Source organism: Nicotiana tomentosiformis, chromosome 7, assembly GCF_000390325.3.
Source record: "Nicotiana tomentosiformis chromosome 7, ASM39032v3, whole genome shotgun sequence".
Classification (NCBI taxonomy): domain Eukaryota; kingdom Viridiplantae; phylum Streptophyta; class Magnoliopsida; order Solanales; family Solanaceae; genus Nicotiana; species Nicotiana tomentosiformis.
In genome coordinates, this window is record NC_090818.1 from 32,021,125 (window position 1) to 32,046,809 (window position 25,685).

The following is a 25,685-nucleotide window of genomic DNA, read 5'->3' on the forward strand; positions in this document are numbered from 1 at the left end:
CAATTTATATGAAAGTATTTGACTGGACGTGAATTTTATGAAATAAAGGAAGGCTTTTGAAACTTGTAATCTTAAATAAATCATAGAAATTTGTGGGCTAGAAATCATCTCATTAATGGTAAAAAGAAAAATCTAAAGTTGAATTGTTACCAAATATAGAAAGGGACTTACTAAAAAAAGGAGTCACTTAAGTTGGGACGGAGGAAGTATGTTTTCTGGGTTCTCCCATTTCAGTTGTGATGCAATCAACGTTAAATTCATTTAATTTTCTGTACTTTATAAAACTAAGTTCTCATTTTTTTAAATTCCACATCCTCACTTATCTACTTTTTTAGAAAACGATATTCATTAAATAATATATATATATTAAGACCTCTTATTAAGGCTTTGTTTTAGGCCTTAGATGACCAACATCGTATAATTAATCAATTGCAAATCCAAGAATTTTTATTGAAAGTGTTTAAAATTTGATAAATTATATATATATGATTATATATATCTATATATATATATATATATATATATATATATATATATAATTCTTTTGCTCGTTATCTGCTTTTCCTTTCGTACCAGTAGTTTTTCGTGCAAACAGTGTCTTATTATTTTGCTTCCCATATTTTTTTTGCGTTGCTTCTTCACTGCCTGTTTTGTTTTTCAAATCTGCTTTGAAATGCTTTTCTTGAGCCGAATGTCAAAGTCAATCGAAAATTACATCTTTACCTTTACAAAATAGGGGTAAGATCTGTGTACGCATTACTTTTACGACGTATGATGTTATCGTTGTATATATAATTTTTGAGCGAAGGGTGTTAATATACTAATCACTCTTTGTTAGTTGTAGCTCTGCCGAAGGGTATAATATTAGATAACTAGCACCGCGGAAGTAATTAAAGAGTCAATGAGAATTATGATTCATGTTTTAGAGTTATCTAATATTTATTGAAGGTATAGATATCGAATAGAATAGTTGATGTAAATACAAGTTGATTTGGACAAAAATAAAAGGAAAAGATAGAATAATGAACTCCGATCCAATTTTCACACTTTAGTGCAGAATTAATAAACATCATTTTCAGCATCTTTTAAAATCTCCTTCTCCAAAGTCCCGACTCAAACCACGTCATATATATCATCCTCAAAATCCTTCACATATATTATTAATACTTCCTCGATAGGAGCTAAGAAAGCAAGAGAAAAGCTTCGGTGAATTCTAAGACTTTTCCTAGTTCTCTAAGCAAGAAAATATGGGGAAGAAAATCACAGCTGGTCAAGCTTCAAAATCACAGAAGATATCCAAGAATAACAATTACCATATTATTCATGACAATAAGAAACAACTCAACAGTTTGATCAAATTCTTGAAACCCAAAGTTTATATCACAAACTCTTCAAACTTCAAGAATCTTGTCCAACAACTCACTGGCAATGGATCATCAAGTCCTATGATCTCATCCCCATCACCTCCTGATCATCATCATGATCATGATCAACGGTTGCAATTCATTGATCACCAATATCAAGAATATAGCCAGGAATTATCCATAGATTCATCAGAAGGAAGTATACCATCATCCTTTAATACATTTGAAGCTTCTTTCCAAGAACCATCTTTCAGTTTGTTGGATAGTAATAAATATTCCAATATGGGAAGCCAAAATCAAATGGATTTTTCTGAAGAATATAGGAATATAGAGACATGGCTATTGGAGATGGATTCATATACTAGCTATCATCAACAGTATGAAGGACACGTTCCGTTTATTCAAGAACAGGTTTCTGTTGATGATTATGGTTATGATTTATCCAGTCTTTTGTGAGACTTAATTAGCTAATAAGTCCCGCGTCTGCATGATTATCTAGACTACGTACGTGTTGTTCATATCTAGCTATATATAGAAAGTACTGTAAATGGTTGTGCATATATATGTTATACTTTCATATCTCTTTTTTTGGCTTTTTCTCTGTCTAGATCTCGATGTAGAGAGAGATGTAGATTGTTAATTTAATAATTAGTGAGTGTGGAGTGATCAGTATTAGTCGATGTACATTTCTTGTATGTAGAAGAGGCAATCGTTGGATTTATTATTATTATGCCGTGAATATTGTACGTATGTACATAGGTTTTGTTCATACATATGAATGTCTATATATAAAGTTTCAGCTGCAAGTTCTTAATTAGAAATGTCTATTTTGATACATTCCAAACTCTGTATGGTAGTTTTATGACGTTGGTTTTGTCACATTAGGACAGAGAAGTTATATTCTAGTGTTTCAAGTCGGATCTCTTTTATGTGTAATTCAAGTTTTACAGATAGTTCTTATTCCTTGTGAATTTAAATTATATACATCATCAATGTATCAACCTTTTTTCTCCTCCTTCCTCTTCTTCTTCAATCCTCTTTCTCTTTCTCGTTCTCCTCTAGGATATAATGGAGTGTGTGGTCTAATGGAGGTTTTAATTAACTTTAAACAATTTCTGAAAAGTATGGGATTCTTGCTCGGCGATGTTCATTTTATATGAATATCATATATATCACAAGATTTGCAATAAGAGAGAGCCATTTATACGCTCGTATGAAACAGTGTAAATAATGTTGCATGAGACGTTGCTCTTTCTTGAGGCCATATCAAAGCAATTAGCAATCTTAAGTTTTCTTTTCCATGGAATTATATATGCAGTTTTCTCCAATAATCTTGCCCAAATATGACATTAATGTCGAATACGATGCCGCCTTCATTTTTGTTTGAGTAAATTGTAATTACCCATTTTAACCTTTTAAAGTTAGAAATTAAAGTATTACCATTCATCTATTGATTATGAGATGGAGAGTCTTTTCTTTATAAAATTAAAAATCAATATGAGAATTTTGATAGTGAAGAAAGTAGCATATATCTTAATTGGCTGAAAACTTATTATATACTAAAGATTGGACAGATTAGGTGTTTGGAGAAATAATTCAAATTAAAAACAAATAAATTTATTCCCTCACTACCATTATAATGGTTCAAGTTTTATTTGTCACAATTTTTTCTGAAAAAAGTTTGAAGCGTGAGTATTTATTAGAGGAACATGTGGAGTAATATGTTGAGTTTTGTGTTCTAGAATATTACTACTTCCTCCGGTCCATAATAAGTGACCGTTTTACCTTTGGCACACCCATTAAGGAAATACGAACTCCTAGAGAAAAAAAATATATTAACTAAATTAACCTTAATTAATTATTATCTTGACAAATTAGAATATGTAAATCAGGATAAATTTTGAAAAAATAAAATTAATTCCTTCTTGATTATGTAAATGAACACTTATTTTGAACCAAAATAAAAAGATAAAATGGTCACGTATTGTGGATCGGAGGAGTAACTAGCTAGAGAGAATTTAGTGCTAGGAAGAGTAAAAAGAAAGGCCTACATAACTTTTTATGATATAGTGTATTAAAGTTACTTTGGAAGATGGAACGAACTCAAAAAGAAAGTACAACTATCTCAAACCGACGGGAGACTCAGGCCTCATTTTTTTTTAAGATTAAGACGTCTGAATTTGAATATACATCTGAATATCAAGATATGTATTAAGATTAAGCCATCTGAATCTAAATACACAACTGAATATTAAGATGTATATTAAGATCTGAATACTAAATAATTAAGACTGTTTGATTTTTAACATCTGAATGTATAAGATTTATCTTTATTTAAAAATTAATAAACATAAAATTCAAATAAAATACTAATTAATCTCTTATTCTATCCATAAAATATCTAGTTTTTTAAAATATGATAGTTGTTAGTGGTGATGGCTAACAAGTGAATGCCGACTAGAGGCGGTGGTTGGTGGTAGTTTTGGTTGATGGTGGTGGTTCACGGTAGTAGCTAGTGGTGATTGATAATGGTGGCGATTATGATTGAGGATGGTGGTGGTGAGTGGTGATAGTTAATAATGGCAGGTGGTGGTGGTAGTTGTGCTTGAGGAAGGTGGTGGTGAGTGGTGAGGTTATAATGATGGGCAGTGACGGCTGTGGTTGTTGAAGGTAATGTGGTAGTTAGTTGTGGTAGTTGAGGTAAATGAGTGTTGATTCTGGTTGAGAATGCTGGTGGCGGCAGTGGTGGAGATGGTGGGTGGTGATAGTCGATAATGGTGGCGGCTATGATTGATGAAGATGGTAGTGTGGTGGTGGTTGTGGCGGCATGGTGGTATAGTTGATAATGGTAGGCGGTGACAACAGTTAATAATGAATATAGATGATAATATCTTAATGAAATTAATTCTCTGTTATATATCTTAATCATACGGACCTATTCAAACCCATTAAGTGGTTGTGAAGTAAAAAAACAAACACACTTAATGATTAAGATCTGAATAATTAAGATTCAGACCTCCATTAAGTGCAAACAAATGAGTTATGTGTTCTTAATAGAGCCGTCAATATGGGCTTGGCCCGTTGGGCCAGCCCATCTCAGCCCGTGATTTAGCAGGGTTGAGCTAGAATTTTTGGAGCCCATTTAGAAATAAGGCTTTTAAGACCGGCCAGTGGCCCGTGAGGCTTGACTGAGTTTGGGCTAGGCCGGCCCGTGGACCTAATAAAAATGTCTTTAAAATATAAAAAATATATGACACTAAAAATAACAAGAAGAGTATCCCAACTTAAAGTTTATTAAGCTCATCATATTAAAAGATCAACGTCTTAAAACGTTAATTAGTTTTTAAAATTTAATTATTCTTAATATTTAACTAATTAATATTGCATATGAATTGTAGATGTAGATGAAAGTGAAAATGTTCTCACAAGCGAATTCAAATATGTTTGATGAAAATGATGTGGTGGATATTCCATAAGCGTCATGGACGTTCTCTTGAATAGTTTGTTTTGAGTTTTGATTTTTAGTGAATGAAATATAGTCTTGTCTTTTACTTTTTTAGTGTTTATTGTGATATATTGGAACAATATAAAAAGTTATTAAGTTTTGTGAAATTTGTTCAATAAGATTTTTTTAACTTTTAAATATTTATCTTTTTTTAGGTTAGAATTTAAAGAAAAAAATATAAAACTATATTTAAAAAAATAATGGGCCGGCCAATGGGGGCCTACAGCCCACATAGGGCTGGGGTGGACTAACCATTATAAAGTCCATCAAAATGGTGGGTTAGCCCAGCCCAGCAATTGCTAAAGCCCACATGGGCTACGCTGGCTAGCCCGGCCACGCCCATCTTGACAGCTCTAGTTCTTAATTATTTAATCATAAAATAAGCTAATTGACATGTTATACATATGTTTCTCAATTGCTAAACAACAAGACTCTGTGGCCCAATGGATAAGGCGCTGGTCTACGAAACCAGAGATTCTGGGTTCGATCCCCAGCAGAGTCGATCTACCTCCTTTTTTTCTTTAATTTTTAATTTCTTTACAATAGACGGTTATTTGTGTTAATTGTTCATTTTCTTCTTTCCTTTTCCCTTAATATTCACCCCTCTTTCTGACAAGTGGTCATGGCAAGATCCCTATTGTTATGTCTGGGCTGTATCTGGGTAATGTTTGGTAAACCAACACAATTATTCGGAAAAAACAAGAGAATCATTACCCTTCTTTCTGATAAGTGAATCTGCAAGATCACATTGCTATGTTTGGACTGTATTTTGGGTTAAATGTTTGGTAAACCATACGAATATACAAATAAGAAAATATGGGTTCCACATTTGAGATTATTTGGCTCCACCTTCAGAGCATTTTCAAAGCTATAATATATTGTTCAATACAAGAGGGGAAAGAAAATCGCAAGAACACTTCTTTCTCAACAAAAAAAATAAAAATAAAAATTGTGAGAACACTTGAAATGAATACCAACATGATGACATATGAACAACTATTGGCATTGAAAATGAGTTATTTAGCAAAGGGAGCGAAGCCACTTTCATCTGTCATCGCTTGCCTGGCGTTAGTTGAGAAGCTGGCAAAGTGTACAAGGATTTCAGCTGCTGGCTAATAAGCTTGCTGTTACTAATAGCCATTTGTAGTTCCAAGTTATCCGACCACCATTGTTCCAATCCATGCGCCTCAAGAAACTTCTGCTTGCCTTTCGATGACAAGAAAAGTTTAGCTGCTGCTTGGCCAATTGTTGGTTTTGCATTCTCCTTGTCAGCAGCTTGGTCGTTTTGCGCTCCGTCTGGATCAGTATAAGAGCAGCATATGTAGTCACTGTTGTTAATATACAAGTGTGGCACCCATTGCTTTAGGCCTACCTGAATAGATGTCGTTGCGCCTTCCTCGTAGCTGATCTGAGAATCAGACTTTGACGGAAGCATTGCTTTGAGCCTTTTCCAGGCAAAGCCAGCTTTTTCTCCAATGTTTCTAAAACTCATAGCAAGTGAAACTGAAGGAGGATTGAACAAATGTGCCTCTACATATATTCCTTCTTTGGCTAATGATTTTCCCACTTGAAGAGCAAAACCAGCTCCAAGGGAATGACCAGCAATACATACATTATTGCTTCCATACTTGTTGGCAAGTGCTTTTAACGCCTTCAGGGCTCCATTAAATCTCACAGATCCTTTCAGACTTTCCCAGGCTAAGAATCGTAGATCATCCTCGATATCCCTTCTCATTGTTGGGCTTTTCAGAAGTGTTCCCCTTAAGGCCAAAACAGCTCTAGGTGCACCACTGGGTCTGATAAGTACAAAATCAGCCAAAGCTGCAGATCGATCCCACTCCAATATTGCACCAAATATGGATCCATCTCTTTCATCTTTTAGGGTCTCAACCAACTTGTACTTGAAGGGTATCCACCATTTTGGAGCAAGTGCATTTTGTTCTGTCCTATTTTCTTGTCTGTCAAGCTCAATAAGGTAAACTGCTTGGATAAAGCAGGCCATTACTGTTCTTCTGTAGTTAGTATCCTTCCTGTCCAAGTGAATTACTGATTGGTGTCAGAGTAAAAAAGTCTAATATTTCCACAGAAAAGTGAACAGAGAAGCATTATGAGATCTAGTAAACCATCGCAATAGTTGCATATTCACGGATAGAAGAAAGAGGATGATAAGAACTTTATCATGCAGGAAGACCACTTACAAGTTCATAAAAAAGACTAGTTCCGGATTATTTAGACTAGTAATGGATTTGGCTCCAGAGCTAGACATTAAGTAAATAGTTAATTACACGTGCAATTAGCATACACGATAAATAATTGAAAGAGAGAAAAAGCCTACACTAAGATCGCGCTGTAAGCCTTGTAGCCATTTCCCAGAAAGTACAAATATTACTAATAAAGAAGAAAATAGTGATCTTAAAAATTGCATGAAACAAATAAAAATTTCCAAGAACCTTTAACTTTTAGGGATTCAGTAAGATAATGCCAGTGCTTTTAACATCCAGAATGGAATTGAAGTTATGTTATCCCCAAGACCAGAAGAACCTTTACTAGCAAATGGACTTGTTCTTCACATTATTGAATTCAATTACAGTCAAACCTCTCTATAACAACCTTGTTTGTTCCGAATATTTTTGGATGTTATAGCGAAGTGCTGTTATAGAGAATATATATTATAACATAACATAAAAAATGGTTCCGAAAAAGCTTGGCTTTTATAGAGAAGTGTTGTTATATAGGAATGCTGTTATAGAGAAGTTTGATTGTATATAAAATAATTAGCATGAAAGAGATTCTTATCGAAAAACATAAATAGCAGAAAGAGATCATATTCAAAGTCAACTTCCATGGCCTTAGGCTAAAGAGAGTAGTTGGGAAAACACTTATTAATATGAATTCAGAGAAGGCAAATCTCTTCTAGTGCCTGGTGATAGGATATTCGTAGGAAGCTTATGTGACTCTGGCCTTTATTCGAAAAGAAGATTCTCCTTCTTTTTATTAGAATGGCTACTTAAACTTTCAATTAATTATCACTTCAAATCAAATTGCAAAAGCCTTAAATATTTCCTTACCAACACCATCCAAAAAGTGGAAAAGAATTAAAAAGAAAGAACAAAACAGAAAGACATCCAGTGGTATAAGCGAAGCAGACAGGCGATCAAATTCTTCAATACTGTAATTAATTTGCCGTGTTTCTACTCACATAAAGCACTTCCCATAACCATTAGAACACCACAGGGAGGGAATATACCCTGTCAATGTGGGATGGGCAAATGTCTAAAACTAAAATTATGCTGGTGATGACCTATAATCAATATTGTGCAACTCTAAATTGATAATCTCTAATAACTTGTTCAGCCCATGGCTATAACATAGATAAATATAACTATAGGGTTTACCAAAAATAGCTAAACGGAACTTATTTTTCATGCTGAATGGCATGACTAAAGCCTAATGCTCAATTCAAACCTAGTATATTAGTGATGAGAAGTGAATTTCGGCTGTATGTTGGAGAAAACATTTTGGAAAATAAGTGGAGAATTGTGTGAAAAGTTCTGAGCTAATTGTGAGGAGCGCAAAATCCAGAAAGACAGGAAGCAGCAAGGGGCGAAAATCAAAGTGAAAGGACTTCTTCTGAGGAAACTTTTACCTCATTGCTTGACTCCTTTAATCCAGTTCTGATGTATATAGATTTGCCATTTCTAATCAGTTTCTAACAAAAGTCAGTCCCGAAAAGATAAATATATTTACAATTAGATCCTTTAATGTTCTCAACGTTTTCTTGATACATCCAAACGACATCAACAAATTCAACTTCATCACATCTTGCTCATTTTTTTATGCTTGTCTTCTCCACAACAATTTTTTGGATTGCAAATGCCCTTCAATAATATATAGAAAGAGGATCTAGAACCCAAGGAACTACCACTACACTAACGGATATTGTGAAAAATAAATTATACCATTACCAACTGATAAAGAACACATCACCAGCATAGCATTTCTAGTCAGATAATCAGGACCGACATATCCAACAAAAAAAAAAAAGATGAAAAAAAAGAACCATAATTCAAGGCACTCAAATTAACAATCAGCTTCGTATAAACCACTCAATGAATCAAATCAAAGCTAAAAAAGGTATCCAATTTTAGAAAGAGGAAAATAAGAATAGGAGTATTAGAAAACTAACCAACTGGAATTAATAAGGTCTCTCCAATTAGGAGAAGAAACATTGCGAGGTCCAGATACATGGAATGCATAGGGATGAGACTCAGTGGCACTCTCCTTCACTATTTCTCCTTCAGTTCCCGCTTCATTTCTCATCTCCTCTGCACTAATTTTGGCCATATATGCAAACCCTACCTCACTTCTCTTCTTATTCTTGTTAATCACCTGAACATGTGCGACCCCAACAGAGAAAAAAAAGGGGAACTTCAGAGGAAGAGATAGAGACAGGAGTGGGGGAATGGTTGCCTTTTCTGGGGTGTTGTCAAGGCTTTTTCATGGTATTGGATTCGAAGGAATTAATGAGGGAATTCAAGTTGTTGGATTTTAATAATCTATGAGTAAATCGTTTATTTCGAAAATGTTGGTGTCTCTAACGGTCATATTTCTTTTCCTACCTGGATTTGCTACCTTTTTCAACAGCCCGTCACCCCTGATGAGTAATTGACAAGAAAGCCCTTAACTTTATCCAGGTGCACGCAACAAAACCTATCTTGTTATGGAGGTTACTTTTGGCAATTTGTGAGATCTACCTCTCTCCTTTTTTTTTTTCACATAGTCAACGGGCAAGGGAAAAGTAATTGGGCAACTTGTTACTTATGAGATTGAAACTTGTGATACTAAAAATTAAAATTTATGATTTCTTAACTGTTAGGGGTTGTTTTGTTATCGGGATTGAATTAATCCTGATATAAATTTGGGATTATATTTATTCAATGGTTAATTATGGTCTTATGAATATTGATGTTGAAATAAATTTTATATCAAAATTTTGGTACTTATTATTTGGTCCATAATAAACAGAGTATGGAATTTCAATCCTAAGATAACTGTATTCTTACCTAAAAGACCCCTTATGATATTGTGGCATTATATTGACCCTCTATCATTACAACTCTCTTTGTGTTATAAAATAAAAGCAATTTAGTAAAGCATGAACAAGACATGTTATTATGAAATAAAAGCAATTTAGTAAAACATGAACAAGAAATGGAGATAGAGAGAAGGAAGAGATTTTCTTCTTCAATTGTGTGTATTTTCCTATCTATTACAACGCCTTTATATAGGCATGAAAAGTAAAGAAAAATATGTCATTGAATATATCATTAAGCATAGAAATATGTCATTGAATATGTCATTAAGCATTTGAGATGATCATGGAGGAAGAGTAGACATCCACCATAATTTGATTTTTCTTATAACACTCCCCCTTGGATGTCCATAGATAATGTACCTCGTTAAAACCTTATTAGAAAAAAAAAAATCCTATGGGAAAAAAAAATCCTAGTGAGGGAAAAAGAGTACACAAATTTAGAAATACGCCTTTTGGTTGCCTCGTTAAAAACCTTGCAAGGAAAACCCAGTGGGACAAAACCTTGTAAGGAAAAAAGAGTACAACGCGTATTAACTCCCCCTGATGAGAGCATCAATTCACATCTTTGAGCCTTCACATCCCAATCTTGTACACTAGTTTCTTGAAGGTTGACGTCGGTAGAGATTTGGTGAACAAATCAGCCATATTATCACCTGAACGGATATAGTTGCACATTGATATCACCATTCTTTTGAAGATCATGTATAAAAAATAACTTTGGTAAAATGTGCTTTGTCCTATGCCATTTTATGAATTCTCCCTTCAACTGGGATATGCATGCTGCATTGTCTTCATACAAAATTGTGGGTGGTTTGTCACACTTCAAACCATATTTGTTTCGAATAAGGTGTATTATAGACCTCAACCATACACATTCTCGACTTGCTTCATGAATAGCAATTATCTCATCATGATTAGATGAAGTAGTCACGATTGATTGCCTAGTCGATCTCCAAGATATGACAGTGCTTCCATATGTAAACACATAGCCTGTTTGAGATCGAACTTTTTGTGGGTCATATAAATACGCAGCATCGGCATAACCAACAAGATCGAGACTGCAATCATTTTCATAAAATAATCCCATACCGATAGTCCCTTTTAGATACCACAATATATGTTTGATTCCATTCCAATATCTCCTTGTAGGAGCAGAGCTATATCTTGTTAAGACATTAACTGAAAAAGTTATGTCAGACCTTGTAATGTTAGAAAAATATATTAGTGCACTAACTGCACTAAGATATGGTACGTCGGGACCAAGAAGCTCTTTATTATTTTTATGAGGTCGGAATGGATGTGCTTTATCCATATAAAATTGCTTTAAAATTATTTTAGTGTATGTTGATTGATGGACAAAAATTCCATCTTTTATATACTAAATTTGTAGACCAAGACAAAATTTTATCTTTCCAAGATTTCATTACAAATTCTTTCTTTAGATAGTCTACTACTTTAGGAAGCTCTACTGCTTTAGGAAGCTCCCTAGGAGTTCCAATGATATTTAAATCATCAACATACTCGGTGATTATAACAAATTTAGATCCAGATCTTTTTATAAAGATACAAGGACAAATTGAATTATTCTTGTACCATTCTTTCAACAAGTACTCACTCAGGCGATTATACCACATGTGCCCTAATTGTTTCAATCCGTATAAGAATTTTTGAAGCTTTATTTAATAAATTACTTGGAAACCTTAATATGCTTCAGAACAATTTAAATCCTTCAATGATTTTCATTATACGCATATCACGTTTTTCTTGTATTGCCAGATTAAAACCTGAAATGGCGATATCCACCACAGGAGAACATGTCTCTATATAATCAATGCCAGGATATTTGCAAATCTTCTTGTGACACAAGTCGTCTTTATGTCTATCGACTTGACCTTTTCTTTTTTTTTTCCGCACAAGAACACATTTATACCTCAACTGGCTTTATACTTTCAGGTGTTGGGACTATCCGTCCAACTTCATATTTTTCATGTGAAATCAATTTTCATTGCGTATTTTTCATTTGGCCAATTATTTATCTGTCCAAATTTCATGACAGATTTGAGCTCAAGATCCTCGTCAATATTAATAATATTGAGCGCTACATTATATTAACAATATCGTCGACGATCATTTTATATCGGTTCTACTATTATTCAATAAAGACATAACTTATTGAGATCTCTTTATCTTATTATTTTCAGGTACCTGAGCCTCTCCCATGAGGTCTTATGAAGTGTTATGTCGTGGTGCTTCTTCTAGAGCACTTGCCTCCTTATTATGACCATCTTGAACATTTGCTCCTCTCCTTCTTCAAGGAGTTTTATCTTTGGAACCGATTAGTCTATTATGCTTTATGCATGCCATGGACTCTATTCATTATGGACTTTATTTTATTTGGAGCATTAGCAGCTAAATATGACATTTAGCTTTGGGTCAGCAAATACGCCCGGCAATATTTTGCAAATGAATTATCACTTGAACTTCAAGTTCACATTTTCTCGTACGAGGATCTCGATGTACTCATAATAATTCATTACATGCATTACTTTTTCAGCTGCCCATTTTCTTCCTCTATTGTTGGGATCACCAACACATATCCCTAACCTTATTTGGGGATCTATTTTTGTGCACTGTGATGGAACAATTTAATCATATAGCACATTCATATTTCTAGATGAAAATTATTTGGTTCCTGACCCTGAACCGATTGTGATAGGGAGAACTTATCATAACTTGGCTAGATGCTTACAAGTGCTGTTGTATATTAAATAATACATCAAATACCAAATTTTATTTTGGCAATTTTGTTCTCATAACCAATGGTTTAGATATAATTGGAGGCATACAATTTCTACTAAACCAACTTGGATTTAAACCAGTATTATCAAGATAAATTATCATAATTTATATTCTGGAACTGTGCTCTAATAATTTGAGCAATCAATCTTGCAAAAGCCAAACTACAAGTTGATAACAAATGCACATGTGACCATAAAATAGATGCATCTATGAAAATCATATAATAGTAAACGGTCCACATGGAAGGTGACTGGGCCCATATATTTATCACCTTTTATTCGTTCCAGAAATCAAGGGATTCAATCCCTAACCTTAACTGGTATATCATGAGAATAAGCAGCACAAGAGAATTCTTGAAGAATCTTATATTTCTTCAATATATGCCAATGTAATTCTCAATTAATTTTTTCGCATCATAATTGAATCGAGATGGTCAACCGGTCATGCCAACTAATATTTATTTCAGTTACCTCTAGTTTACTTGTGGCTTGTGATTGCATCATCATGCTTATACTTGTGTAGTACAAATAAAAGAAAAGTCAGGTAACCTTTTATATTTACCCGGTATGATTATAGTAATATAAAGATATTCAATCTTCTTTTCATTTAAAGTCTCAATATGCCAACCACTTTGGCTAATATATTTGTAAATCAAAATATTTCTTTTGAGACTTACTACAATATTAATGTTATGAAAAATTTCATTCATCCGGGTAGTAACAAATTAGTTCTTTCAGAACTCTTAACTGTTTTTTTTTGTACTACAAGATCTTTTGTCACACCATCCATATAATGAATGTCTCCTTCACAAAGAGAATCATATCGTAATAATTGTAATGTTCAAAATCATCACAAGCAAAATAATTTTTTTTTTTTTTTGCTTTAATTTTGCTTTTAATAATTTTCATAAGGCATGACAAAATATATTTTGGCGTATCATATGCATGCGACCAATGATATATTTATGTAACTACACAATAATATTCATTATCTTTCTTTGTTTCAAACCTCCCTTAGAGGTGAGTTGTAGTATTTATCCAACTATGCACAAGTACATTATTATGCATAATCTTTATCATATATATATTTTCATATTCACTTTCAGGAATGAGTATGCAATCTCAATGTTTATCACAAGTCACATTCTCTTCAAAGAATTTCTCCCTTTTTATAATTACCATAGTGATAACTATTATTATTTTGGCCTTTCGCACGCCCACATTCATTGGTCAACCACTTGTCTTTATTTAGACTTATCATACACTGCTATCACATTCACTTCAAGAATGGAGCAAATCAAGTGGGACAAGCTTCATGCTTTTTCATGAAAATTACATTATTTTTTCTTTAGTTATTATTATTATCAATATGGTGCATTAGACTCAAACCCAATGCCTTACCCATATAAAGGCATGCTAGGCCATAATGCGTTGGAACTTGAATCCAACATCTTTTCATCAACATAGTGCGTTGGGACATGAACCCATTGTCTTACCCTCAAACTTTGGCATAATGGGCCAAAATTCACTAGGACTCGCACTCGAGCCTTTAAAATATTATTACTTCATAATTATAGGCATAAGTAAATTAACTTTCAAGAAGACATATATAACTATTTCAATCTTGAAACAATTCCTCTGCAACAAAAATGCTAGTTAGGATATATGCCCTTTTTTTTTTCTTTTTCAAATGATACAATCACTTTTATATTTTAATAAATTAATTAGGGGAAAGGTGCAGATAACCTATAACCACTTATATTTCAAAGACTATAAGAACATCACCAAAAAAATTCAATACGGAGGAATGAGCCTTATATTTCCAGCAAAAATATTTAAGGCTTAATGCATAACTGTGACTATTATAAATTATAACTATATTGAGTTTATATTGATTATATATTCGAATGCCAAATTTGCAAGGTACTGTAAAATCGCCTACATATTTAATAATTTTACTTTCAATGAAATACATCATGTGATGGTAAAAATATTATTACTAAATTACCTTAATAATTATCTATCATAGTATGTAAAAGGTCAGAACATATATATACGTTAGAATATTATCTTTGTTCTATAAGAGATGTAGCAAATAAAGACATACCTTTCCAGTTCTTTATTTCACTGGATACAATTAAAAAAAATATTTTTACTAAATATTGCACATAAAGTTAATACAAAGATATGAAAATATGAATAGGTTTAGATGGATGTAAAACTTATCTTTGTATTATCATCCAAGACATTTTTCATTGTACTTGATCTCATTGCCTGCTTATAACTTACATAGTCTTGACATATAAGATTATGAAATGAGCAATTCGTGCTGATAACGTGTTATAAAATAAAAGCAACTTAGTAAAACATGAACAAGACATGTGGTTATGAAATAAAAGCAATTTAGTAAAACATGAACAAGAAATGGAGATAGAGAGAAGGAAGAGATTTTTTTCTTCAATTGTGTGTATTTTCCTATCTATTACAAGGCCTTTATATAGGCATGAAAAGTGAAGAAAAATATGTCATTGAATATGTCGTTAAGCATAGAAATATGTCATTGAATATGTCATTAAGCATTTGAGATGATCATGGAGGAAGAGTAGATATCCACCATAATTTGATTTTTCTTATAACACTTTGGACATACTACCATTATTCATTCTCAAACTAGTGATTTCCAACTAAATAAATCTTCAATATCAATTATCATTTTATAAATAAATGTTTCTATATTGTGACAGAATTTTTTTTACCTCAATTTATATCTATTTGTGTAATTTTTAATCTAATATTTAGAGTTTAGAGAAAAAAGAGAGAGAATACTAGCAAGGAACAACTTTATTCTTTTATGGATGTTCTAGATTGAAAGAAAGAAATAGAGAATATCTAGCAAACAATAAAGGAGGGGAGCGATACTTTTTTTAGTTTCATAAAATATAATGGGTATCAACTGATACTAGTGTCCTGTAAAATATAATAGTTTGATGTGTCATTTTCACATTAAAAACGTTTCAACAAGAGTGGTCTAATGTCCCTTCGTTCAGCTAATATTTGGATAAAATAAAACTTATCATAGGTTAAAGGACACTAATAACATAAATTAATTTTAAACTGTTGATATATATAACTTAAATATTTTTCTTCGCAGCCTTTATCTCTCTCTTTTTTTTTTTTGCTCTTCCTAACAAGAATCAGTTCGAAAGCAAAAGGTTGAACCCACCCTAATCCTGTTCTCTTCCTTTTCATTCTCAATTTCAATTTTCAAACCAGAAAAAATCTAAATGTACGGTGTGAGGAGACAAAGACTGGTGAGTGTGCTTATTCGTCTTATCTTCAAAAGCAATAAAGCATATTACTATTACTATATTTGATTCTTCAACTAGTGGAGCAACTTATGAATTTATGATCACTCCCCATTAGACAGTTAAGGAAGCCATATAATACTTCCTACCTTTTGCTTTAAACTAGTTATTCCTACTGGTTCCTTGTAAAATTATAAATATGGATAGTGCAGAAAATATATGAAACAACAAACGTTTCAAGATGCATTACATTGTAGTACCAAAAACGCATTATGCATAATAAAATTTTCTCTTTTCCCCTTAGTTTATGTCCTCAATTTTCAAAATTTTATCGAAAAATAAAAACAAGAAAAAATGCCGCATAATTGGAGACAAATCAAAATATTGCTTATTGCTTGTTACTCATTAAAAGAAAGGCATACAGAAAAAAGAAGGTGTTAGCCCCCACACTTTACATACAAAACAAGAGTTGATCGCTCATATAGTCATTTAACTTTGGGTAATTAGCCATCAAAGTCATATATTTTTTGTTTTATATTTTAAAAGTCACTTTACTTTATCTATCTCACTTAAATTATCACTCTTGCCGATTTTGCACTTTTCTAGAAAGACATACAGAAAAAAGAGGGTGTTAGCCCCCACACTCTACATACAAAACAAGAGTTGATCGCTCGGATAGTCATTTAACTTTTGGTAATTAGCCATCAAAATCATATATTTTTTGTTTTATATTTTAAAAGTCACTTTACTTTATCTATCTCACTTAATTGATCACTCTTGCCGATTTTGCACTTTTCTAGTGAGATTTAATGACATATCAAAAATTAATTTAAAAAATAATAATTAAAACACGAATTTAAAACTTGAACCATTTCAAAACCCAACCCACCCGTTTACCCTTTGTTCAGTTGTTTCTGGAATATCCATTAATAGTTGGGTTGATTTAAATCTAAAGATACTCAGACCATTACCTCCCGTCAAAAGAATCCATCATTGAATTTCCTCTTTTCTTTCAAAGGTTATTTGGTTGCTCGTTAGAATTATGCTGGTATTAGTAATGTAGGGCTTAATTATGCAAGAATTAGATGCATGGATAAGTTATATAGGAGCTCCTAAATGGGCATTCATATTGAGGTTGGTGGCACATGGGAGAATACTTACCGAAGATGGACTACTTCATTGGGGAATGGATGTAGCACAATCTTGTCCTCTCTATAATAGCGGGATCGAGAGTATTTCACACTTATTTTTTCAATATGACTGTGCTGCTTATATCTGGAATAAAATCTTGTTATGACAAGGAGTTAACAGGAGGGCCATGGATTGGTCGGAGGAATTAAAGTGCGCAGAAGATCATGCAAAGGGGAGAAGCTCTGCAGCAAAAGTTTATAGGATGACACTTACAATAAGTATATACTATGTTTGGAGGGAAAAAAATCAAAAGGTGTTTCAAGATAAATATTCAGTACCAGATCTTATTCTAAAGCAAATCATTCAAGAAGTATATTGCAGGGGATCAATGAAACCAAGGCTAGCTCGAAAATTGAAAATGTTGAACCTTTATCCTTAGCACTAGGGTAGTAGTAGGTTTGTAGTAGCATGTAGTAGATGTTTGCTTAGCTTCAGCTATTGAAACAATATGTTCAACAATCTGCTGTTTTTCCCCTTATGTACATAATGACGAATTGGTAATAAAATCTTTTATTTACCAAAAAAGAAGAAGCTACGTATCAATAAGTAATGCATGAATTAGTTATACAAGAATTAATTATGTAGGGACTGTTCATTTGTATGTTTGATTTTGTTGTATTAGAAATTAATATACCTTATATAAATTTTAAAATAAAATGTTTGTTTTACAATATACCTTTGGCCTTCTTTAGCTTTGTTTTTTTTATTGGGAATAAACCCCCACAGAAATAATATTTACGATATACGACTATAATAAATGCGGATTACTAAAATACTGTAACCAACGGTAATAGTAAGAGAAACAAGGACACCGAGATTTTTACGTGAAAAACCCTTCTGAATAAGGGAAAAACCACGACCCGAGAGAAACAACTGATTTCACTATAGCAAGGATTTTACAATTTGTGGTACCGAGTAAAATACTCCAAGACCACTAAACACTTAAAAGAAATAACCCTCTTTTGATTTTTCCACCTCACTACAAAACCGCTCAAACTCTCTATATTTTTCCTTATAGAGTATTTTGCTTCTCCATGCACCTGAAGAAGGTAACACAAGAGTTTCTAATTTGATTGCATGCCGACAAGTTCTTTGCATAGCTCGAACTTGTCTCTTGGTACTACCTTGGTCAGCATATCCAAAGGATTCTCACTTATATGGATCTTCCTGACCTGTATAGATCCATCCTCTATTCTTTCTCGAATCCAGTGATATGTCTAGTTGATATGCTTCATCCTTGCGTGATACATGGTATTTTTGCTCAGGTCTATTGCACTTTGACTGTCACAATAAACGACATACTCCTTTTGATTCAATCCAAGCTCTTGAAGGAACCGTTTCAGCCAAACCATCTCCTTGCCAGCTTCAGTAGCGGCAACATACTCTGCTTAAGTTGTAGAGAGTGCAACACACTTTTGCAACTTCAACTGCCATGATATAGCTCCTCCTGAAAAAGTGAACAGGTATCCTGTAGTAGCTTTATGATTATCAAGATCACCTGCCATATCAACATCCATGTAGCCCTTCAAGACTGGATTTGATCTCCCAAAATACAAGCATTCATCTGATGTTCCTTTTAGATACCTAAGTATCCACTTCACAACTTCCCAATGTTCTTTTCTGGGATTATCAAGAAACTGCTAACAATACCGATAGCATGAGCAATATCAGGTCTGGTACATACCATTGCATACATCAGGCTCCCGACGGCAGAGGAATATGGAACTTTAGCCATACTTTATTTATCTTCCTTTGTTGTAGGACACATTGTCCTGCTCAACTTCATATGACCAGCAAGAGGCGTGCTAACTGGTTTAACACTCATCATGTTGAAGCGTTTAAGTATAGTTCAATAGACTTATGCTGTGACAACAACAACTTACTATTTGTCCTATCTCGGACAATCTCCATTCCTAGAATTTGTCGTGCTGGACCCAAGTCTTTCATGTCAATTGACTTGGATAAATCTTCCTTCAACTTGGCAATCAACTTCTTGTATTGTCCTACAATCAGCATGTCATCCACATATAACAATAAGATGATAAAGTTATTGTTAGAGAATTTCTTATAGTATACACATGGATCTGAAAAAGTCTTTATATACGTTTGACTTCTCATGAATGAGTCAAACTTCTTGTACTACTGCCTAGACGCTTGTTTCAGCCCATAAAGACTCTTTTCAGCTTGCACACCATGTGTTTCTTCGCCTTTACTTCAAAACATTATGGATGCTCCATATAGATCTCTTCTTTCAAATCTTCATGCAGAAACGTAGTTTTCACGTCCAAATGCTCCACTTCAAGATCTAAGCTAGTTGCCAAGCGCAAGATTGTTCGAATAGAAATCATTTTGACAACAGGTGAGAAAATTTCATCAAAATCAATACCTTTCTTCTATTCGAAACCTTTTATCACCAATCGAGCTTTGTGTCTGATCAGCTTGCCGTTTTTATCTTTCTTGAGCTTAAAGACCCACTTGCACTTGAGCGGTCTTTTGCCTTTTGGAAGTTCAACCATCTCGTACGTTTCATTCTTCTGTAGAGAATTCATCTCTTCTTGCATGGCTTCCATCCACTGGATTTGTTCTGGATGAGATAACATCTCCTTGAAATTCTCTGGCTCCCCCTCATCAGTGACGAGGATATACTTCGAAGAAGGATACCTTGTGGACTCTACCTTCTCTCTTTCAGATCTTCTCAAAGGTTGTTGTCCTTATTCTTGTTATTGTTGCTCTCCTTCTTCCTCTTGTGGACTAGGGTGCTCCCCCTGCTCAGCAACCTCTCCAGCTACACCTTTCGTGTGCCATTCTTCACTTGTGGAAGAATTATGTACATGTACAGTAGGAGTAGTAACAAATTTAGTAACTATACCATTATCATTTTTGGTCTTTGTTAATTGATCACTATCAATCCCGACCACATCTTCTCTGAAGATCAAATATCTGCTTCTGATGATCTTTTTGTAGCCGAACTCTTCATCTCCATAATAGATGAAGATGCAGGGAATAGCTTTGTGATCCAACTTCGTTCTCTGCTCCTTCGGCACGTGTGCAAAAGCTTTACATCCAAACACTTTCAGATGGGAGTAGGGCACCTCTTTATTGGTCCAGACTTTCTATGGAATGTCAAACTCCAATGGAACTGATGAACTTCGTTAATTAAGTAACAAGCTGTGCGATCTACTTCACCCCAAAATGACTTAGGTAGTTTTGCCATTTTGAGCATACTTCTTACTTTTTCGACAATGGTGCGATTCATCCTTTTAGCTACACCATTGTGTTGTGGGGTTCCAGGAACTGTCTTCTCATGTCTGATTCCATGGCTTGAGCAGTAGTCTTTAAACTTCTTTGAAGTATACTCTCCTCCATTGTCTATCCTGAGACGCTTTAATTTTTGACTTGTCTCTCTTTCCACCAGAGCATGGAATTTCTGAAATACTTGAAATACCTAGTCTTTGGTTCTCAAGAAATAAACCCACAATTTTCGTGAAGCATCATCAATAAATGTGAGAAAATATTTGTTACCTCCCATTGATTCTACATCCATTGGACCACAAACATCTGAATATACTAAATCAAGTATATTCGATTTTTTTCCATGAGTTGCTTGAAACGATACCTTGTGCTGTTTTTCAAATAAACAATAATCATAAGAATTCACAGTTGTACCTTTTGCAAATGAGATGAGTGACTTTTTGGATAGGATCTGCAGTCCTTTCTCACTCATATGGCTCAATCTCCGGTGCCATAAATCTGCAGGCGTATCATCTATAGCCGTATGTAATCCATCTTCACATATCTCAGCGGTTGTCTTGTACAATGTGTATGGAGCAACTCCTTTAGAAATTACCAATGATCCCTTGGTGAGTCTTCACTTCCTATTGGCGAAGTAATTATCGTACCCGTCTCGATCTAGAGCGATCCCTGAAATCAAATTTATTCGCAGATCTGGTACGTGCCGCACATCTTTTAAAACTTATGTGCATCCGACATTTGTCTTGATACAAATATCGCCAATCCCCACAATCTTTGAGTGATTGGTATTCCCATCTTGACCATTCCAAAGTCTCCTACTTTGTACCTACAAAAGAATTCTCTTACCGGTGTGGCATGGTAGGAAGCTGTTGTGTCAACCACCAATTCTGACTCTTGGCTTGCTAAGTGCATGCATTCCTCCTCCTCGTGCACGAAGAGAACCACCGAATCATGTGCACTGCAGTAGTTGTGTTGTCATCATTCTTCTGGCCACTACTCTCTCCTCGACCTTTCTTTGGGCACTCTCTTTTGAAGTGATCGAGTTGACCGCAAATGTAGCAATTCTTACCCTTTGATCGGTTCCTGGACTTTTCACGAGCTTTGGATTTATCACGGCTACTCGATGCTCTATAAAAACTTCTTCCCCTATTTTCGGGCTTGTTCCTTATCTTATCATTAAGTAGGATGGCTGATGTGACCTCCTTTAAATCGATGGTATCTCTACTATGCAAGATAGTTGTTGCCAAATTATCATAGTAAGATGGCAATGAGTTTAGAAGCATGATAGGCTTATCTACTTCAGTGATTGTTTCTCCAAGGTTTGCCAACTGCTTGATTAATCCATTGAATATATTTAAATGGGACAAGAAATTTGTACCTTCACCCATATGGATGGCATAAAGTTGCTTTCTCAAAAACAACTTATTTGTTAATATAGACTTTCTAGTCTTTTCCAAATACCACATGCACTATTTTCATCCTCGACATTATTGAGTACTTCATCGGACAAGTGCAGTCTGATTGCACTAGCCGCCTTCTTATCCATGTCTGCCCAATCCTCGGCTTTCATGGTTTCCAACTTTGCCTCTTTATCATCTAGTGCAATATCTAACCCTTGTTGGATGAGTAGGTCCTTCATCCTTCTTTGCCATATGGAGAAACCGTCATTGCCGTTGAATCTTGTTACTTCATATTTTACTCCTGACATTTGTTTTTGTCACAAAGTAAAATTTACCGTAAATAATATTTTTATGAATGAGCAGAACCTGTGCTCTGATACCAGTTGTTGGGAATAAACTCCCAATGTGCAACCAATCAAAATACACTCTAATACCCATAATTAATAAATTTAAACAAATTCTCAACTCCGCTCGAAAAGTCGTTAAAATCAACTCCCGGGTCCATGTGCCCGGATTTCAAATTTTTTTGAAGATAAACATTACCCACAGCACCACAAACTCAAATATATAATTTATTCCCAGTTTCATGTCCAAATTTCGTGGTCAAAATTCAAAAACGCCAATTTCTAGATTTTTCTTCAAAATCTCAAATTTCTACTAATTTCCATGTTTAAATCTATACATAACCATATATTTAACTCACAACGTGAAGCAATCACTTGCCTAGTGATGGGTGACGAAGAATCTCCTCCAAAATCGCCCCAAGCTCGGCTCCCATGGAAGATTTGAGATAAAATGAGCCAAAACCTATTTTTGCTAACTTATACATTGCCCAAGTGATCTTCTTCGCGAACGCGGCAAGCCCCTCGCGTTCGCGAAGCGATACAAGCTCCAGCTCAAAAACTGCCTTTCGCAAACGCGAGTCACAGCTCGCGAACGCGATGCTTTACCAGGCGAACCTTTGCGAATGCGGTTCACTCTTCGCGCACGCGAAGGCTAAAATTCTCACCAACCGAGTTCCCTTTCGCGAACGCGATGCCCCAATCGCGAATGCATAGCTTCACCTTCTTACCTTACACGAGGCCCCAGTTGCGAACGCGTAGCAGAAAAGTCAGTAACCAACAGATCCTTCTTCGCGAATGCGTGAACACCTTCGCGTTCGCGAAGAACAAAACTAGACCTCAGACATCAACAACATCAACTCAGCCAAACTTGATCCGAAACCACCCCGAATCATACTCGAGGCCCCCGAGACCTCGCCCAATCACACCAACCAGTCCCAATACATACCACGAACCTGCTCGAGGCCTCAAATCACATCAAATAATGCTAAAACCATGAATCACACCCAATTCAAGCTTAGTGAACTTTAGAACTTCAAACTTCTACATTTGATCCCGAAACCTATCAAATCAAGTCCGATTGACCTCAAATTTTGCACACAAGCAATAATTGACATCAGGGACCTACTCTCACTTCCGGAATCGAAATCCGACCCAATACAAAAAAGTCCACTCCTGGACAAACTTTTCAAAAATCATCAAATTTCCAACTTTCCCCAATTGACGCCGAAATGACCTACAAACTTCCAAATCAACGTCCGGACACGCTCCTACGACCAAAATCACCATACCAAACTATTTCCAAGCTTGGAATCCCAAACGGACATCGATAACATTAAAATCCACTTCAAATCAAACTTAAGAAATTCTTAAGCTTTCAAAATGCCGACTTTCCATAATAGGAGCCCAAATACGCCCGAACCACCCGATACTCAACCCGAACATACGCCCAATTCCGAAATCATCATACAAACTTATTGGAACCTTCGAATCCCGATTACGAGGTCGTTTACTCAAAAGTCCAATCTTAGCCAATTCTTCCAACTTAAAGCTTTCGAAATTAGAATTTTCTTTCCAAATCCAACCCGAACTTTCTGAAATTCAATTCAGACCACACGTACAAGTCATAACACCTAAAGTGAAGCTATTCAAGGCCTAAAATTGCCAAACGACATACTAGAGCTCAAAACGACCGGTCGGGTCGTTACAAATACCGCTCAAACTCTCTATAATTTTTCTCATAGATTATTTTGCTTCTTACTCTATAAATCACTCTATTTCTCTTTGTTTTGGTGTGATTACAAATGAAAGTATAGGCACCTATTTATAGTTGCAGAATACCCATGATGATGTATGTAATGACATCAACACTATTGCAAAAGTCTGCCCAAATATTTTCTAGTATTAATTGGTTGGCTTGAAGTTTTCAAAGCAAAAGAAAACTTCTCTTCTTTCAAATGCCCATGATGATGTATGTAATGACATCAACACTACTGCAAAAGTTTTCCCAAATATTTTCTAGTATTAATTTATTGGTTTGAAGTTTTCAAATCAAAAGAAAACTTCCCTTCTTTCACATATGGGATGGACCCAACATTTTTTTCTTTTCATTTTCATTTAGGCAATAATATAATCACGAACTTTGGGTGGTACTTTCACTTCCTCGTTCTATAGTTGAACTGATATCAAGTTGTAGGCATATTTTCACTCCTTGTGTTTGGTGTTTCAATTCTCTAGTAATTTCTTTAGTTCACCTTGTTCTAATTTCGTTCTTAAAAAATGAGGCAAGACAAGGTATATAGTTTGCACGTGAAAACACTGCAATCAAAGCCATAAGATGCAACGTCACTATCAAAGCCATATGAAGCAACAACTTAGACAGGACTGGTACACTATTATTTCATATATATATATACGCGACTTACATAATACATATCGGTGAATTTATGAAACTAGGCACATAAAGAGACAAAATCAAAGTGAACCGACTCTGATATTTATATTATGCAACTTTCATATAAATACATAAGTTACCCCCTAAACTATGGACCAAATCCCCGTTACACACTTTTTACGGATAAAAATTATTTTTACACACTCAACCTTTCTAAAGTGCAACTAAGATACACCACTTTTGTTACGTCACACGCGCGTGTTGACAAAAAAAAATGTAAGCGCGTGGAACTGTGAATTTTCTGTCTCAATCATTATTTAAATGACATATTGTCAAACTTTCAATATTTTCTTTTTTTAAACACTATTTGGTTCCTTAACTTTGACCCCATCCCTTCCCCGATTTATCTTATCAAGAGCCCCTCCCCTTTGTGTTAGTCCACTGAAACTCCCCCTCCACCATTTCCGTCTTCTTCCACACTCTTTTTTTCCATCTTCTCTCTCTCTCGATAATTTTAAGATAAACAATAATGTAAAAGGATTTGGAAGAAATTGATAAAGAAAATTAAGTGGACTCTATAACTAAGAAAATTCTGTAGATCTGGGTTTGATTGCTTATTTTTTTCTAATTTTTGAAGAGTATATTAGGATCGTTTTCTTTGACCTCTCGTCAGGTTGAGCAAAATAATGTCCTCTGCTCTATTTTAGGAAATACATGAGACCTTCCTCTGCTTGATATGTTATGAAAGATCTCTATTGTGAAATGATCTCTTACACAGTCAACATTCATTAAGAGAATTTAGAGAAAAGTTAAAATTGATGAAAACTCCGACAACGAATTTCTTTAATGGTGTTTGGAGTTTTGGGTCATAATTTGTGTTAGATTCGAATTCCGACTCCAAAACTTGGGATTAATCTGCTTGGGCATCTAATTTTGATTTGTAATTGGAAGGTGATAATTGTGGTTTTTTTATGGTGGTCGGCGTCAATGGCGATGAGGCGGAGAAGAGAGATTGAAAAGGAAGGTTGAGGGGTATATT

The 25,685-nt window shown here is 34.5% G+C and overlaps 1 protein-coding gene and 1 non-coding gene across 2 annotated transcripts; one reads left to right on the forward strand and one right to left on the reverse strand.

The window, feature by feature from the left end:
• The first annotated feature begins 5,298 nt into the window (after positions 1-5,298).
• TRNAR-ACG (transfer RNA arginine (anticodon ACG)) lies at positions 5,299-5,371 on the forward strand. Its single transcript has one exon. It is a non-coding gene; the product is annotated as a tRNA-Arg (tRNA).
• Positions 5,372-5,676: 305 nt separating this feature from the next.
• On the reverse strand, positions 5,677-9,341 carry LOC104115196 (GDSL esterase/lipase At4g10955). Its single transcript, XM_009625777.4, has 2 exons — positions 9,056-9,341; positions 5,677-6,899 (listed from the first exon to the last, which is right to left on the reverse strand). Exons 1-2 carry the CDS (start codon positions 9,211-9,213, stop codon positions 5,921-5,923), a joined length of 1,137 nt encoding a protein of 378 aa, XP_009624072.1. The 5' UTR covers positions 9,214-9,341; the 3' UTR covers positions 5,677-5,920.
• Positions 9,342-25,685: the final 16,344 nt, after the last annotated feature.

Excerpts from the sequence above, each read along its gene's own strand:
- LOC104115196 (XM_009625777.4), bottom strand. The coding sequence starts at position 9,213 with ATGGCCAAAATTAGTGCAGAGGAGATGAGAAATGAAGCGGGAACTGAA. Across the intron at positions 6,900-9,055 it reads GACCTTATTAATTCCAGTTG|GAAGGATACTAACTACAGAA; the intron begins GTTAGTTTTCTA and ends TCACTTGGACAG.